The following is a 17,528-nucleotide window of genomic DNA, read 5'->3' on the forward strand; positions in this document are numbered from 1 at the left end:
GGATACCCTCACTAGGGTGCCTATTGACTGAGGTATAACTTATGTTTTTACAGACTTTAAATTTACTTCATACAATTGTAGATTTTAAATATTTAAAGGAAATTTTTATCATCATGTCCCTCATTCTCTGTTTGCACCGTTGTGCCCCCAAATGGCTACATCTCTCCTATGGTGGTGATCTGCAGGATACCAACTTTAATTTATGCTTAATACTTTTAGTCATAGACCCCGAACAAGCATGCAGCATATCAGGTACTCTAATATGCTGCATGCTTGTTCAGGGTCTATGGCTAAAAGAATCAGCTGACTCAAGTTTTACTGGATTATCCAAATGGTTGTTACAGGGTTTTGAATTTGACACTACTTCTGCCAGAATATTAACAGGGCTGCCAGGCAACTGCCATTGATTACAAGAAAATAAATATTTTTGATTTATATAGCACCAGATTCTTCCGTGGAAGCCTACATATCCCCTCTTACATTGGGTTCCCTTTAATTCTATTTGTGCCTGTGGGCCAAAAACAGCCTAATCTAAGAGAAGGGCTGGCCACAGAAAATCCGACCTCGGGCTGCGATTGGCACGTAAACTGATCTTTGGGCATGCCTGTACTACATGAAGGTGGTAAAATTGGCCAATCAAAACTGAAGGCGTGCACCAGGCTCTACAGTATTTTCTGACTGAAGAGAAAGTGAAATTCTGCATACCTAAATTCTTAATGTCAAAGAGAGTGGTGGAAACCGCTCACCCCAGAAAGAGCAGTGCCAGACCAGGATAGCTAATCCTAGAGAATACTTGAAGACGAAAAATGGTCCGCCGATGCTCCTAAGATCCTATATTTTATTTGTGGACGTATCCAAAAGTCAAAACATATCACCAGCTGACATGTTTCGGACCTACTGGTCCTTATTCATAGCTAGAGTGCAAATAACACAAAAGGCCTCCTATATACCCTCCTTCGGTGGAGTGGGTGGCTCCCTAGACAATGTCCAAGGGAGACACCCCTAACCCCACCCACAGGAAGGGATATGTACAATATAAAGTGGAACACCTAAGGAGAAAAATAAAACAACATGCTAGTTATTCAAAGCTAGGTGTTAAATTAAAACGGGAGGCCTAGAGGCATAACGTACAAAGTTCCAAACAAATCCCACACCAATGTGGAAAAATATACATGATAAAACCTGTAAAACTATATAGACAATCTGATTTGTACAATTAAAACCATCAAGGAGCAGCATATGTAGAGGGAATAGCCACTAAGTTAAGAGCGCCAGATCCCAGCGGGAGTTCATACCCTTTGGGAGTCTCGTGCCCATTCTAAAAATCCACAAAGCCTCCCGGCTCTTGAGCCGTTTGGTTGTGTCCCCCCCTCTCCGTGCAGGAAAAACCCTCTCCAAGCCATGGAAGGAAAAAGAGGACATGTCACCTTGGTGGACCTGGCGAAAGTGCTAAACCCACTTTTGTTGGGATCTGGCGCTCTTAACTTAGTGGCTATTCCCTCTACATATGCTGCTCCTTGATGGTTTTAATTGTACAAATCAGATTTTCTATATAGTTTTACAGGTTTTATCATGTATATTTTTCCACATTGGTGTGGGATTTGTTTGGAACTTTGTACGTTATGCCTCTAGGCCTCCCGTTTTAATTTAACACCTAGCTTTGAATAACTAGCATGTTGTTTTATTTTTCTCCTTAGGTGTTCCACTTTATATTGTACATATCCCTTCCTGTGGGTGGGGTTAGGGGTGTCTCCCTTGGACATTGTCTAGGGAGCCACCCACTCCACCGAAGGAGGGTATATAGGAGGCCTTTTGTGTTATTTGCACTCTAGCTATGAATAAGGACCAGTAGGTCCGAAACATGTCAGCTGGTGATATGTTTTGACTTTTGGATACGTCCACAAATAAAATATAGGATCTTAGGAGCATCGTGCGGACCATTTTTCGTCTTCTTCATAAATTCTTAATGCTTAGAGAAAAAAAAAAGAAAATTGAATACAGGCTAGTTCTATGTAGGATTGGGACAGCCTCTTCATTTTTTTTTTTTTTCACGTCACAGGTCAGTTCAGGTATCGTTAAGGGTCCCTTTGCCCTGTGTACATTACGATACCATCGCAATACAACAATACAATGGTGCTGAAAAGTCAGTGAAGCATACCGTACAATGAAAGTATGGTTCACTGCCACTGCAAACGTGTATGTTACCCAGTAAAAGCACAGCATGCCGTGTGTTACTCCGATGGGACCTGCTGCACGGCGCCACACACAATGTGAAAACCCCGTAGCAATACAATTGCAGGGATAATGTCCGCTGCATCGGACACACTGTGAAAGGGCAATTAAAGTGCCTGAAATTCCATGATGGGATAAACCTGGGTACATATAGTACTAGTCCTAATCTTCTGAAGTCTTTCTGTTTTGCAGTACAGCAAGAGTTAAACAACCTAAAAAACCTTTGGATCCCATAGAAGCTTCCCGGGCCTCTCTACGTGCTGTCAGTCCACGGCTGCGTCATAGTGAAAGTTACTCGGCCAGCAGGTTGAATATTATAATTATTATTTTGTATTTATATAGCGCCAACATCTTCCACAGCCCTGTACAGAGCATATTCTCTTGTCACCTTACTGTCCCCTCTGAGGGGCTCACAATCTAATCCCTACCATCGTCATATGTCTATGTATGTATCATGGGTGTCAAATCTTACACTAGGACCTAGTTGCGGGCCAACCGTAATGTCTACTGGCCACCTTCCTCCCTTATAAAGTTCCCAGATGTCTTATTCCCCCTCCAACCCCTAAACAGTTCCCCTGTTGTCTAATGGTCCTCCATCCCCTATAAAGTTCCCTGGTGACTAGAGGCCCCCACTCTCTCCTATACAGTTCTCTAGTATAACATTTTCTCCCTAATATGGCTTCCCTGGTGTTCTAGGGCCTCTCTTCCAATATAGTTTCCCTGGTGAGCTAGAGTGGGCCAAATATAATACAAAGTGGGGAAACCACTTGAGGGCCAAATTTAATGGCTCTGAGGGCCAGATTTGGCCTGCGAGCCGTAATTTGACATGTATGATTTAGAGGGAAGCGAATTAACTTATCTGTATGTTTTTGGGATGCCTTTGAGAGACCTTGGAAGGCTTTGGGAGCACTCACGTCATGTGCTCACGCACACGTGTGGTCCGACCCTTTCAGCTGTGGACAGAGGGCACGGAGAAAGGAATGGGAAGACTCTATAGGATCCAAAGCCTTACCTCTCTATGCGGGAGTATCTCACCATTTTTTCCAGGGTAGCTTTACATTTGCTTTTGCTTTAAGTGTCATTCCAATAAACAAAAGGGGTGTATGAATTACAAAAATACTCACTAGAGATGATGTTTTTTTTTAATCAACAGCAATGTTTATAAAAAAAAAATATACATAAACTTTCTGCAAATAAAGCACAGTAAGCATGAGAGGGGGAAAAATATGAGGCAGTCATTGCTAAACCCCTTCTAGAAAAACGGGTTTCATGTCTATAAAATGATGATGACCCTCTGCATACTGCTTTCTATACCTTCTCTTGGGAAACGCCTGCAGCTGATGTGTTCTCACGCTATTTCCAGTTGAGTGATGTACAGCCCAAACATCAGAATTACAGCCAGGCAGAAGGTGGTCAGCTGCAGCAACCTACATTTCTCTCTCATGACAGGTGCACTTGTTCTCACAAAATTATGCAGATTGTGGAACATTAAGTTTCTTTTTCTGTTTTAGTTTCGGGGTCAGTGGGGCTTTTCTGGCAGATTTAGTAAGCTTTCTGACAGGTTTTACAGCTGTTTTGTCAGGAGTCTTTTTAAGAATGCTGTGTATTGGTGCAGATTCCTGCCCCTCTCTATTGCCGCTCTCTTGTTTAGTGAGGCGCTCTCTTTTGGACTTTATGGGAGGTTTTGCATCTTCCTGGGATTCAGGGTCTTGGATCTTGTGCTTCTTTGCTGGGTGACCTGGTGTTGAAGTCAGATTCTTCCCATCAGCTTCCAGCCTTTTCTCAAGTGTCTTGACACCTTTTGGCTTCTGTCAACACAAACATACTCTTAATGTCAACTTTAATGAAATAATACAATGAATTGCAGGACACATGTACAGAACAATTATTTTGGAAACCATGACAGTTTTAATGTGTCTGTTGTGGAGACATATAGCAGACAAATTTTGCATGAGGTAGGTGAACCGACAGAGCACCTGAACAGAAAGTGGTAAATGGGTGTATCTGCAGATAAACTGCTAGATTGTGCGAAACTGTAGTACTAAGTAGGCCATTTGGAAACAGGTAATTTTAGTGCCGCCATAGACCACTATCTTAATTGTGGCTATAGCCTCTCAGTGGAGGGACCAATTTCAGTGAAGAGAAGTTATCAGGCGCTAGTTTTAGCTTGGGTAGTGTAAGGAGAAGGTAGGGGTAGGTTAGAGTTAAGCTTAGGTAAAGGGAGGGGGTAAGTGTGGATGGTAAAGTGATAGAATATTTTAAAACACTTCTGGTAGACCTGCTTGCTTTTTATGGAAGTTAGAAAGGAAGACTGTTCCATATAAAAGTGAATCTTTCAGCATGTTGCAGCGGCCATTTATTGAATTCATAATCCGATCAGAGACGGTTCTATTCCTGCGACACACTACATATAAAATTTTGCATGAACTCAATCTATGGAACTGAAGTGGCGCAGGCAGTAAAGCACAGGTGTCAAACTCCAGGCCTGGAGGGCCAGATCCATGCCAGGGTTTAGGATGGACTGAGAAAGAGGAATGTGTTCTACCTTATGGACCACACCTTTCCTGATTCAGACCCATCAATTTGAGCTGTGCCAAAAATGTGTGAGGATTTTGGCCTTCGAAGGGCCGGTTTGACATCTCTGCAGTAAAGGATACCCAAGGTGATATGTGACATGATGAGATAGACATGGGTATGTACAGTGCCTAGCACACAAATAACTATGCTAAGAGTTAAAGATCAGTTATGTAAGTGACTGGCTCAGACAGGAAGTGACTACAGTGTGACAGTCACTGATAAGAAATTCCAACTATAAAACACTTTCCTAACAGAAAATGGCTTCTGAGAACAGGAAAGAGATAAAAAGGGACAATGGTTCATAGATTTTAGCTCTGGCATACTTCAATAAATGTGTCATTGAGCAAAAAAATAAAACAGTTAAAACTTAAAAAGTAGATTTAAACATAAAATAAAACCGTGGAATATCTTAAGAGTCATTTTTAGGAGAAGGAACATAGATACAATTGTTTATTTCATTAGTTTATTTTCGCCTCGGGTGTTCTTTAAGTCATTTGGTGGGCAGGGTAAGTGGATAGACCAATCAGTCAGCTGAAGCAATCCGCCAGGGGAGCGTCGCTAGCTTGATCAGTGTCGGAGGCTGTGGTATTGCACACTGGATTCTCGAGAGTCAGTAGTTATTGACCGCTTTGACCAAGTTTCATCTAGCATGTGTATGCGACTTTAGTTTTTCTCAATTTTGGAAGGTTTCTTCATTGAAATGGTGATAGGTCTATTGAAATGCAACTAAAATCTAGTACTGAAAGAAGTACCTATGGTCATGAAGAGTCGGCTGGACGCAGAACGGAGGAGAGTAGAGTGGTGGAATTGAGACATCTAACACTACTACCCAAACAAATTACGACTGGGGACGATTGGTCACTTGTCAGATTCACCGACTGATGTTGGTAGAAAGCCCCAAGGGGGTCCCGAACAAGTCTAGATGTCCCAATATGCACAGTCAGTGGAAAATGATTTAAACACGTAGGAAGACTGTTGCTTGGCACAGATCGGGACACAATCCCTCAGGCAACAGTGCAGGAGAGGGTGAGGTGTGTGGCAAGGCTGTACAGACAGGTCACTAGTCAGTAGGCTAGGAACACATGTTATTGCTATGCAGGGGTTGTACAGGGCACATTAGATAATGAGTACAAGAAAAATGCCTTCAGCCTGCACTCATCCAAGACGATCTACCAGGCAGAACAACTGGCAATGCATGGAGTGGCTCCAGGGTCCCGAGATTTTTGGCAGAGGCTACCACTACCAGCCGCTTTGGCTTTAAAGCTAGGAAGCATATTGATGGGGTAGTCTCACTGAAAAGGGCTGTTGCTAAGCACATTGTACATTGCAGTTGCCGATATCCTGCTAACAGTGGGGCACAGCGCTCTAATTAGGCGGAATCCATATCATATGCTGTTGTGAAACTAAATATTTTATTTGGACTCCTGCTGGTTACAGGCATGTGCTTTAATCCAAGCATTCTCATATGTATTCATCAGCAGACCTGTATATCCCTTTTGTACTGATAATCTCAAACGTGCCAAATGATACCAGAGTGAAAAACAATTCCGATCTGCAATCATTCATTATACAACTCATACAAGAAGTTCTTGAAGTCAACATTCTAGCTCAAAATTCGGTGTTTGTCTGGTATACAATAGACCAGATAATGAAATAATACATCCTTACCTTTTTGGTGCTTTTCTTTGTGCTGACAGGCTCCTGAATAGGAACCAGTTCTGGAATTTCTTCATCATCATCATCATCTTTCTCAGCTTGCTGTTTATTAGGAGTGGCTTGTCCTTTATGTTCCTTTGGCAAATTCTTTTTAGGAACTGGAGATACCGGTTGGGTCCCTTTAGCAGATTTCTTTTTTTTCTGTTTCACCTTACCTTCCTTTAAACAAATAAAAATGGAGCCATCAGTACAACAGGACACCCAACACTACTCCAAAATTAGAAATCCCCAGTAATACAAGATACATATTTGTGAGGAAAATTTTTTTTTACTATGGCATCCAGAAATCCCCAAGCACAGAGATATGGCAATTAATGCAGGTAGCATTAATGGATACCTTAACGTTACGTTAGTTTAGCGCTAGCGCCAAGTTAAATTGGAAAAGTACACCTAATATGTGTATGGGGAGATGTGTGGATCCTTACCACACCTCCCATGCCCTGGCGTCTCCCTCCGTTCTCCGGTAATAATCCAATTCCTGCTCTTCCTGGTCAGTGACCTCCGAACCGGTCATACTGCGCTGTGCCTGCGCAGTATGGCCGCTAGTGCACTTTGCGACCATGCGAACATCATATGGCATCACATGGGAGCGCAGTCACAAGGCACCCTAGCAGACATGCGCAGTATGTCCAGGTTGGAGGTCACTGACCGTGCCGACCAGGAAAAGGAGGAATTGGATTATTACCGGAGAATGGAGAGAGACGCCAGGGCACAGAAGGTGTGGTAAGGATCTGCACAGCTCCCCATACACTCATTGGGCGTTCTTTTTTAATTTAATTTAGTGCTAAGGTATCCTTTAAAGACAAATGTCTTGTGTAGTGAAAAGAGCACGACCTTCACGTGGGTCACTTTGAAACCTAGTAAGGTTGCTGAAATTAGAAGGCTATGCAATTGTTGAGTTATGCAGGCCTTCACATTGAGGGGGAGGTTTACCAAGAGTTACGCAGCTAGTGAAAATAATACCTGGTCTCCCAGAACGCTCTAGAAAGGGAATTCCACATATATTAAACAGCCTAGGCTGTGATGTCACTGGTAGGGCAGGGCTACATACCAATATACATATACATATGACATATGGATATAAGAAGTGTTACTTATGCTGAAACCAGGATAATTATGGTAAAAGTGGGTATCCTGAATAATTTACTACATTCTACTGCTAGGTCACTACAGTGCCTCTTTAATGTGGAACTCACTTGATTAGTCTTTACCAAGTTTAATTCTTCCATCTTATTTAGAGAGGAGTTGTAAACTGGTAGAGCCACAGATGTCTGAGTTTTCAAATGAAGGACCTTAACGTTATTCCATTTCTGAAAATAAGGAAAGGTTGTTTAACATCACAGAACAAAATTCATTCTATAAGATAATTATTTAACAGAGGACACAAATATGATGTACGCACCATTGGCAACTTTTCAGCTAGCTCATCAGCAACTGCTAGCGTGTTGTCAACAATCTCCTCAGCCTTCATACCTGTGTGACCCACACGTATTGCACTGTGAGGCAAGAAGAGAGACAAATTTAGAATTGACAAACAAGATTATTCTGATCAAACTACACAATATCTGTTTGCAAATCACTTACTAGCAGCAGCCTTTGTTGGTGATATGAAGCTGTGTGCCCTGGATGAAGCGATTCAATTCATAAGCCAGCTTCTTACTATTCAGATTCACAGACTGAGGCTCTCTGGTGGATGACAGAACAGCTTGATTAAAAATCTAATATCTAAAGGACCAGCCAGGGGGAAATGGGACAATGTTCAAATGAACAGCTGCATGCTGACCACTGTAAAGGGGATAATACGTATATGCCAGCTAATACTATGTAGAGTGAAGGCTCTGGATCTAACGCTTTCTCTGTACCCTCAGTACAGCGCTGTCCACCCACCCCCCTTCCTCGTTGAAGTTATTCAACCAACTGGTCAAGTAAGCCTCTGGGAGGTCCGCGTGAAAGTTTACTTCAGAAAACATGCAGGTGCATACTGCACTTGCTGCCTAACTTTGGAAGCTCTCGAGGACATGAGTGCTTCTGAAGCCTTTAGAGGAATCTCAAACTCATGAAACTTCTCTGAGTCATGGAATTTCAAAGGAGGACAGCAGTGCGCCAAGGGCACACAGACCAGGAAGCCTCTAAGGCATACATGACAAACTCTGGCCCACAGGCCAAATCTGGCCCTCAAGTAGTTTCCCCACTTTCCATTATGTTTGGCCCACTCTAGACCACCAGGGAAGCTATATTGGAGGTGAAGCCCTAAAACACCAGGAAAGCCATATGGGGGAAGTGGGGGGAAAAGCTCTAAACACTAGAGAACTAAATAGGAGAGGGAGGACCACTAGACACCAGGGAACTGTATAGGATTGGAAGGGGGGCATTAGACACCTGGGAACTTTATAAAGGGAGTAAGGTGGCCAGTAGACATTGAGGTGGTTGGCCCGCGACTAGGTCCCAGTGTACAATTTCGGCACACTTTGTATTTGAGTTTGACACCCATGCTCTAAGGGATCCAGAGCCTCCCCTCTTCATAGGTCAGTATCTAAATTTATCTTTCAGGTTGCTCCATATTTGCTTTAGGAATTCACAATTTAAACTCCTCTCCATTCATTGATCTTTATGATTTTGGTTATTGCTTACCAACTATTATATTTCACTTTTGAATTGAAGGAGTGGGGTCAATTATACGTAACCGCCCTAATTTTAGTTATCTAGGTTTAAATGTATGTCTACATTGACAAATATTTCATGTATCTAGCTATAGTGGTGTAGATTAAAAGCTTATCTTAACTGCCCACAAAGAAGTTTTGAAAGAACTCCACTCAGAACTATTTGGCAGGATGGGTGGAGGGGAGTTTAGGTATTTCAACTCACCTGAATGGAAGCCAAGATTGAATCTAGGGTATTGAAATGACTATCTTGGAAGCAAGGAGCATACTTGATGCATGTTTCCTGCTGTTTTGCATAGTTGAGTATAGACTTCAATGCGGGCCTGTAGGAGTGGATCACCAGGAAGTCAAAAATCAGATCTGTTTACATCTGTCCATTGTGGAGTACGGAGATACATTACGCTATGCTGATGCACGTCAGAAATACGATGAACTGGCCATCATTCCTCAGCTTATCTCTTTAGCCACTGGCTGTAAGGAGACAGAACCTGAAATTTACAGTTAAAGGGAACCTAAACTGAGAAGGAGATAGATTTTTCCTTTTAAAATAATACCAGTTGCCGGATTCTCCTGCTGATCCTGTGTCTCTAATACTTTTAGCCACAGTCCTTCAACAAGCATGCAGATCAGTCAAGTCAGACTGGATTAGCTGCATGCTTGTTTCAGGTGTGTGATTCAGCCACTATTGCAGCCAAAGAGCTCAGCAAGACTGCCAAGCAACTGGTATTGTTTTAAAAGGAACCATTTATATCCCTCTCAGTTTAGGTTCCCTTTAACCCTAAAAACACCAAGGTGTGGCACTGCAGATGTCTGTATAATCCCATGACTGCAATTACATAGGCTGTGTTCCCACGAGCTGAGAACGGACATTTTTTTTAATCCGTTTTCCGCTCATTGCAAAACTGACAGTGAACGGCTCCTATTATATACATAGGAGCCATTCACACTTGTCAGCCTGCAACAGATCCGTGGGACCTGCTGCGGTAAGTTGGCTGCACTTCTGTGAAAATCTTGGAAGAGCAGAGGTGTTCCCCAAATAGTTTATGTTCCCCAAATAGTTTATGGGGGTATGCTCCAGCCGGACACTACACTGTCTGCTCCCGCGGGGCGCATGTGATCTGGCACAAGTTGGAACCGAGCCTTAGATAAAAAAATAAAATTTGCATTAAGATACTTTTTTTTCTTTTCATTGAAAATGAAACTTTGTTAACCCATGGTTAACAGGCCAGCCCATTAGAAAAATGGGCACTAGGCAACGGCCACGCTTCCCCCACCCCTCGCACAGCCACGACCCATCCGCCCCCTCCTCCAAAATCCGCCCAAAGCACGGAAACAGGAGCGGCAGCGACAGGAAATTATATGGGATTAATCAAATATTAAGAGGTTTTTAGCTTTGTAGCTGAGAGTTCTGCTTTTAAGAAAATCCCAATCTATTTTCCTAGTATCTTCTCATCACCATTCATCCTAAATAATAATAGGCAACTGCCCCTGCGTACAGCAGGGACAGTTGTCTCTGTGTAGCTGGGTCCGTGCTTTTTGCTACTGCGCATGTGCGCAGCATGGACCCAGCCTCACACAGGCAGGAGGACAGGGATGGGGCCAGGGAGCCAGGCTGGGGTGTGAGCGGGCGGCCGGGTGGGTGTGGGTGTGTGTGTGCGTGGCGGGTGCGCGCGCGGCTAACGTGCGCGACGGGCAGATGCGCACGGAGACAGACCTAGCCCGTTTTTAAACGGGCTACGATCACTAGTAGGATATAAGTCAGAATCAGACTTGCCTCTTTTCCTTGTAGAAGTGTTTTCCAATTTGTGATGGTAAAAGTCTACGGATTCTCGAATCGGCGAGGAACAGGTCGAAGGTGCTCAGTAACCGTCTCTTAGCTTCATATGGCTTGTATTCTGTTTTCATTTTCTTAAGTGGAATGACCTGAAATACACAATTACTGTTAAGTTTAAAGGGGGGAAAATATGTTATTTTGATTCACCTGTTAACATGTAGAAACTAGGGAATTAAAGAGTCTGAAGCGAGAATAAATCTCGCTTCAGACCTCATTGATAGCAGGGGCATGTGTGCCCCTGCTAAACCGCCGCTGCCGCGCCGCTAAACGGGGGTCCCTCACCTCACAAATCCCCTCCGAGCAGCCGGGGATCTCTTCCTGGTTGGGGCAGGGCTAACCACCGCAGCCCTGCCCCACGCGCGTCTGTCAGCGCGTATCTCCACCTCTCCCCCGCCCCTCAGTCTTCCTTCACTGAGAGGGGTGGGGGAGAGGCGGCGATGCGCGTCTGATAGACGCGACTGGAGGCAGGGCTGCAGCCGTTAGCCCTGCCTCCAGGAAGAGGAAATATATGACCAATTTTACAACCAACTTTTGCGGGGGTGGGTTTGGGGGTGAAGGGACCCCCGTTTAGCCGCGGGATAGCGGCGGTTTAGCAGGGGCACACATGCCCCTGCTAACTATGAGCTCTGAAGCGAGAATTATTCTTGCTTCAGAGGCTCTTTAACTCTCTATTCTAGCTCTGGAGGTCCCTCCATAGGTAGTTATATATATGTGCTGGGCTAAAAAACAATGAGCCATCACGCCAGAGACAGCCTCCTGTATCAAAGGAAGATCCTCTTCCTTTGATACATGAGGTTGTGAGTTCCAATCTGGGGCTTTCTAAATTTGCTGCCTGATTTTTACATGCCTCTCAGGATTTCAACAGCATTACACACATTAACCCTATGTGCAGGAATGATTTCAGTGGTAAAAATGGGTTGCCTGTGTGTGAGAGAAAGAGACAGAGAAGTACTTCAGCAGTTGGAAAAAAATAAGTGGGAAGGGGTCTATCCCATCACCAAGGCTGGTTACTGATGGACAAAAACTTTTAGGAGGCTTTGAAATAGTAATCTCTCCTTGAAAATTAATGTCTTCACTGGTATCTACATGATAGGAGGGTTATCAAAATAACATATTTCCATTATAGTGCCCCTTTAAAGCCCCATCTACACGATACTATTATTTGTGCGATTCAATTACAATTCTATTTACGATCTGATTAAATCCAACATAACCGATCGGGATTCGATTCGCTATTGTTTTGCAATGGCAAATCTAACTGAATCGAATCCTGATTGGACATGTCGGATTTAATCGGATCGTAAATAGAATCGTAATCAAATCGCACAAAGAATCGTATCGTGTAGATTGGGCTTTAGAGAAGTTCTCTTTTTCTATACAGTTTAGCCACTTTAGCCACACTAGACAGCAAAACCTTTATGTGATTCCAGTGTTTTACATGGGACTTGGCTACTAGTTTCATCTCTTGCCTTATTTCTTAGCACAAGCCATGGGATCATGGCCTGGAGACAGATGCTGAAACATCTCTTTCACATGATCACTGTAACTACAATAAACAATCAAGTCTTATGTTCTTTTACCTCAGTTATCTGTGTGATGCCGTGCTCAGCCAGCAGTTTTTTGTAGAACTTTTCTGTCTGTTCACTTGACATATTTGGCTCATCTTTTGTGAAAAGACAAACTTCACAAGTGTCAGGCCTTATTCCATGAGGAAGAGGACTGCAGAGGAAAGGAGACAACATTAATGTATGCTGGACAAAAATAAACAACATACTGCAGCTGTCATTAGGAACTAAACAAACAACTGCTATAACATTATTAGCCCTTATTCAATTCACTTATTTGCCAACCGTTTTCTCCAAGGTGATATTTATCAATATTGTATAGATAATGAACTCTACATAAGGACTCTGTCTCCATGCCCGCTCATCTGTAATACCTCCTGGCCAAGGCCCTGTCCCTCTTAGGTCTGACCTTTGAACCCGGACACAGTACTGTCAGCGCATGCGCAGTTCGTTCTGATGTCATGTGCATGCGCAGTACGATCTTGAAGGACCCAGCAGCCATGCTCCCAGTGGCCTCTTAAATGCATGGAGGCCGCGCCTACTTAGGGGGATCATATTGCGTATGACGGCACATGAACTGAGAATCTACTGGCAGTACTATTTCTTCAAAGGTCCTGACCCAAGGGGGTTGGGGCTTAGTCCATGAGGTATTACAGATGAATGGGGTAGTGCGGAGCAGAACGGGGGCAGGCTTCCTTATCTAGAGTATGTCCACTATATACTAGCTTGCTTTTCCTTGGTTTACCTTTAAGACTGGGAGAAATTACATTGCCCACTTGCCCTGAAGTGTTCAGCTTTTTTTGTTCTTTAAAACAAAAAATGAAAACTTGCCCGTATGGTGTGTGCACCTCCCCCAGCGGAGGCGGATGTTCTAACATCCTCATGGGGATGTTTTTTTTTTTTTAACCACTTAAGATTCCAGGACGTGAATGTCACTTCCTAATTGCCCCTCTGTACATTCCAGGACGTGAAATGTCCTGCAGTTAAAAGTCCGCCGAGCACTCCCCCGTGTGCGTGCCCCCGCGCATGCACGTGTATGCATTTATTTAACTGTGAATGAGTGCTGCTAATAGCAACACTCCATGAAACCAAGAAAAAAAAAAAAAAAAAAGGATTAAAGGGAAGGTTCAGGGACTGTTTCAAAAAAATAAAAATCCGCATCCACTTACCTGGGGCTTCCTCCAGCCCGTGGCAGGCAGGAGGTGCCCTCGGCGCCGCTCCGCAGGCTGCCGGTGGTCTCCGGTGGCCGACCCGACCTGGCCAGGCCGGCGGCCAGGTCGGGCTCCTTCCGCGTTCCAAAATGCGCCTCACGGCGGCGCGCTGACGTCATCGGACGTCCTCCGGGCTTTACTGCGCAGGCTCAGTAGTTCTGGCCAGGTCGGGTCGGCCACCGGAGACCACCGGCAGCCTGCGGAGCGGCGCCGAGGGCACCTCCTGCCTGCCACGGGCTGGAGGAAGCCCCAGGTAAGTGGATGCGGATTTTTATTTTTTTGAAACAGTCCCTGAACCTTCCCTTTAAAGTGACAGTGTCCCCATTAAATAATAAAGTGTTTCTCTACCCTCCCCAAGTAAAATACTAAAGGGAAAATACTGAGAGGGATATGGATGCTTCCTTTTAAACAATACCAGTTGCTTGGCATTCCTGCTGATCTCTTTGCTGCAGTAGTGGCTGAATCACACACCTGAAGCAAGCATGCAGCTAATCCAGTCCAGGGATGAGCAGAAAGTACGCCAGTGCGAATTTACGCATTGTAGTTCGCATCTACGCATTGTAGTTCGTAGGCGAAGTTTCAAAACTACGCTTACGAATGTACGCGTAGCGAAGTGCCACTACGCGTAGTTAACATGTGTATTGCGTAGAGAACTACGAATGCGTTACTCGCGGCTAATTTTCCGCGTATGATTGTATGCTTAGAAATGTACGCATTTGATAGGGGAATGTACGCATCGAAGAGTTGCTGATATAAGCATTTAAAGAGGAATTAATGCGGAAAATCTTCCGCATACGGGCATAAGCATCTGCATACACTATACTTCGCAAAACACATAATTGCGTACTTTAATGCGTAGTCTATGAAATGCATACGAAGCGAATATTTGATTTTGAAGCCGTAGTTTGGCGAAGCGTAATTGAGTAAAACTATGCGTAGTTCCAGCGTAGCGAAGTTGGCTGACTACGACCTTCCCTGATCCAGTCTGACTTCAGTCAAAGCACCTGATCTGCATGCTTGTTGAGGGGCTGTGGCTAGAAGCATTAGAGACACAGGATCAGCAGGAGAGTCAGGCAACTGCTATTTTAAAAGGAAAAATCTATATCCTCAGTTTAGGTTCCCTTTAACGCCTACCTAACTAATTAACCCCTTGTGCCACCTATACTTAGCCCTAATATTAGCGGACACCTGTAATGGCTGCCACCAGTGTCGATAGGGTGACAGCTCCAGGACCCAACACTGTACATATGCATTGCTGTTCTGTTGCCTAGCAATGTAAATGTACAGCACTGAGGTCCCCAAACTGTGCGCCATAGTGATCGGTCCAATCGCTACAAATGCACAAGCTGGCGATAATGGTACGCAACATTCCCAATTGGTGATGAAAAATGTTCATGTGTATCATATCAATTGAACCGGAAAAAGACAAGTCCCTATATTGAGATGTTTAACTGTGGCACTTATGTAAAATTTGTAAAGGGTGAAATATGAAAAAAAATGTGTATTTTCTGCACTTACGCCCATTGCCATATCAAATGCCCGTAAAATTAAATAATTCTTGAAAACAAATATTATCCAAAGAAAGCGTAGATTGTCCAGAAAAAAAAAACTACATGTGTATGACTTTGATGGCATAAGTAATCAAAAAGTTATTGATGTATCAATCAATAGAGACAGCTGAAATTACAAAATTGTCAGGAATCTTAAAGGGGAAAAAAAGCTCGAAATGCGAAGTAGTTAAATAAAAAGAAATGCTGCACAGGTCAATTTAGGGCTCTTACACAGTGGGACGTTGCGTTGCAGGGGACGTTAAGGTCGCATAACGTTCCCCTAACGCAACGCATGGTGGTGCTAAAGGTGGACGCTACATAGAGCAGTGTTCTCCCCAGGCCCTTTTAGCCGGGTGCTCCACCCGGCTAATTCTGGTCAGCACCCGGCTGTCAGCGGCTTACCTCCTCCTATGCTGTAAGCAAAATTTTGTACAGAAGCGCCGGCCCTGCATTCTCCTCTTTCGCCCCACCCGGCTACTTTTTCATGCCACCCGGCTGGAAAAAAATTCTGGGGAGAACACTGTAGAGCCGCATTATGCGGCTCTTGGTGTGCCGTTTTCGTTCCATAGAATTGGCAATAAGTTATATGAATCATTGCTAGCAGGCAGAAACTGAGAATGATTCATATGAATAATTGCTAGCAGGAAGAGAACCGGCATTGCAGTGCAGTGAATATTAATTAGCCATGTGGCTAGGCAAAATAGCGGACTCTCCCCTCCTCTCCTGCACACACACAAAAAAAAAAAAACCATTACTGAGCATGTGCAAACAGTCTAACGCGGCTAAAACCACGTATAACGCACAGCATGCTGCACTGTCATAGAATGTGCAGCGTTACAATGTAACGCAACGTGGGCACGGTGAACAGCCCATTGATTTTTTCATTACTGTGAGTTGGGCTGCGTTACAGGCTGCTCTAACGTGTGCCTGTAACGTCCCACTGTGAAAGCAGCCTTAAAGCGGATCCAAGATGAAAAACTAACTATAACAAGTAACTTGTCTATATAGCTTATCTAAAGTTTAGATAGTTTACACAGCAAATCTAGCTGAAAACAGCTTCAATAAAATATGATTATTTCTTCCTGTGATACAATGACAGCAGCCATGTTGTTTGTAAACATTACACACAGGCAAGCTTATCTGCATCTTCAGCACTCAACCTGTGAAAAAAACCTAATCCTCCTACTCCTCCCTCTGAAATCTCTGGCTAGTAATACCTCCCCCTCCTCCTGCCCAGACTGAGCTCCCATGAGCCCTTGCTACTGTCCAAAAATGCCAAGGCTCTCTGAAAATCTTTGGGCGAGGCTTGTTTAGTTTATAGGGAATTAAAGTATTAAAATAAAAAAAGTATTTGGCTTGAGAAATGCCCTATAAACCATAGGAAAGGAACACAATTACCATAGGAAAGGAACACAATTATGCAATGGGTAAAAGTTCATCTTGGATCCACTTTAAAGAACAACTGAAATGAGAATATGGAGGTTGCCATATTTATTACTTTTTCAACAATGTCAGTGGCCTGGCAGCCCTGCTGTTCTATTTGGCTGCAGTAGAGTCTGAATAACACCAGAAACAAGCATGCAGCTAATCTTGTCAGATCTGACAATGTCAGAAACGCCTGATCTGCTGCATGCTTGTTCAGGGTCTATGGCTAAAAGTATTAGAGGCAGAGGATCAGCAGGACAGCCAGGTTACTAGTATTGCTTAAAGAGACACTGAAGCGAAAAAAAAAAATTATGATATTATGATTTGTATGTGTAGTACAGCTAAGAAATAAAACATTAAGATCAGATACATCAGTCTAATTGTTTCCAGTACAGGAAGATTTAAGAAACTCCAGTTGTTATCTCTATACAAAAAAGCCATTAAGCTCTACGACTTTCAAAGTCGTGGAGAGGGCTGTTTTCTGACTTTTATTATCTCACTGTTAGTTAATTGTTTACTTTTCCTCTGCCAGAGGAGAGGTCATTAGTTCACAGACTGCTCTGAAAGAATCATTTTGAATGCTGAGTGTTGTGTAATCTGCACATATTAGAGAATGATGCAATATTAGAAAAAACACTATATACCTGAAAATAAAAATATGAGAATATTTTCTTTGCTGCTAATCTTCTAGTAATTATTCATAGTACACAACCAATTCATTATATCATATATTTTTTTCCGCTTCAGTGTCTCTTTAA

General features: G+C 43.5%; 1 protein-coding gene across 2 annotated transcripts in view; it reads right to left on the reverse strand.

Annotated features, from left to right (window-relative positions):
* Positions 1 to 3,356: 3,356 nt before the first annotated feature.
* The window catches only part of RSL1D1 (ribosomal L1 domain containing 1), a 78,600-nt gene continuing 64,428 nt past the window's right edge, over positions 3,357 to 17,528 (reverse strand). For both annotated transcript variants that reach the window (XM_068244699.1, XM_068244698.1), the window contains exons 3-9: positions 12,600 to 12,738; positions 10,960 to 11,108; positions 8,110 to 8,211; positions 7,928 to 8,021; positions 7,722 to 7,835; positions 6,478 to 6,684; positions 3,357 to 4,040 (exon numbers count right to left, since the gene is read on the reverse strand). In XM_068244699.1, coding sequence (XP_068100800.1) covers positions 3,702 to 4,040; positions 6,478 to 6,684; positions 7,722 to 7,835; positions 7,928 to 8,021; positions 8,110 to 8,211; positions 10,960 to 11,108; positions 12,600 to 12,738 — 1,144 coding nt within the window. In that variant the 3' untranslated portion in view covers positions 3,357 to 3,701. The remainder of the gene's footprint in view (positions 4,041 to 6,477; positions 6,685 to 7,721; positions 7,836 to 7,927; positions 8,022 to 8,109; positions 8,212 to 10,959; positions 11,109 to 12,599; positions 12,739 to 17,528) is intronic.

The sequence above is a fragment of the Hyperolius riggenbachi genome, chromosome 7, assembly GCF_040937935.1.
Source record: "Hyperolius riggenbachi isolate aHypRig1 chromosome 7, aHypRig1.pri, whole genome shotgun sequence".
In the NCBI taxonomy this organism is placed as follows: Eukaryota; Metazoa; Chordata; class Amphibia; order Anura; family Hyperoliidae; genus Hyperolius; species Hyperolius riggenbachi.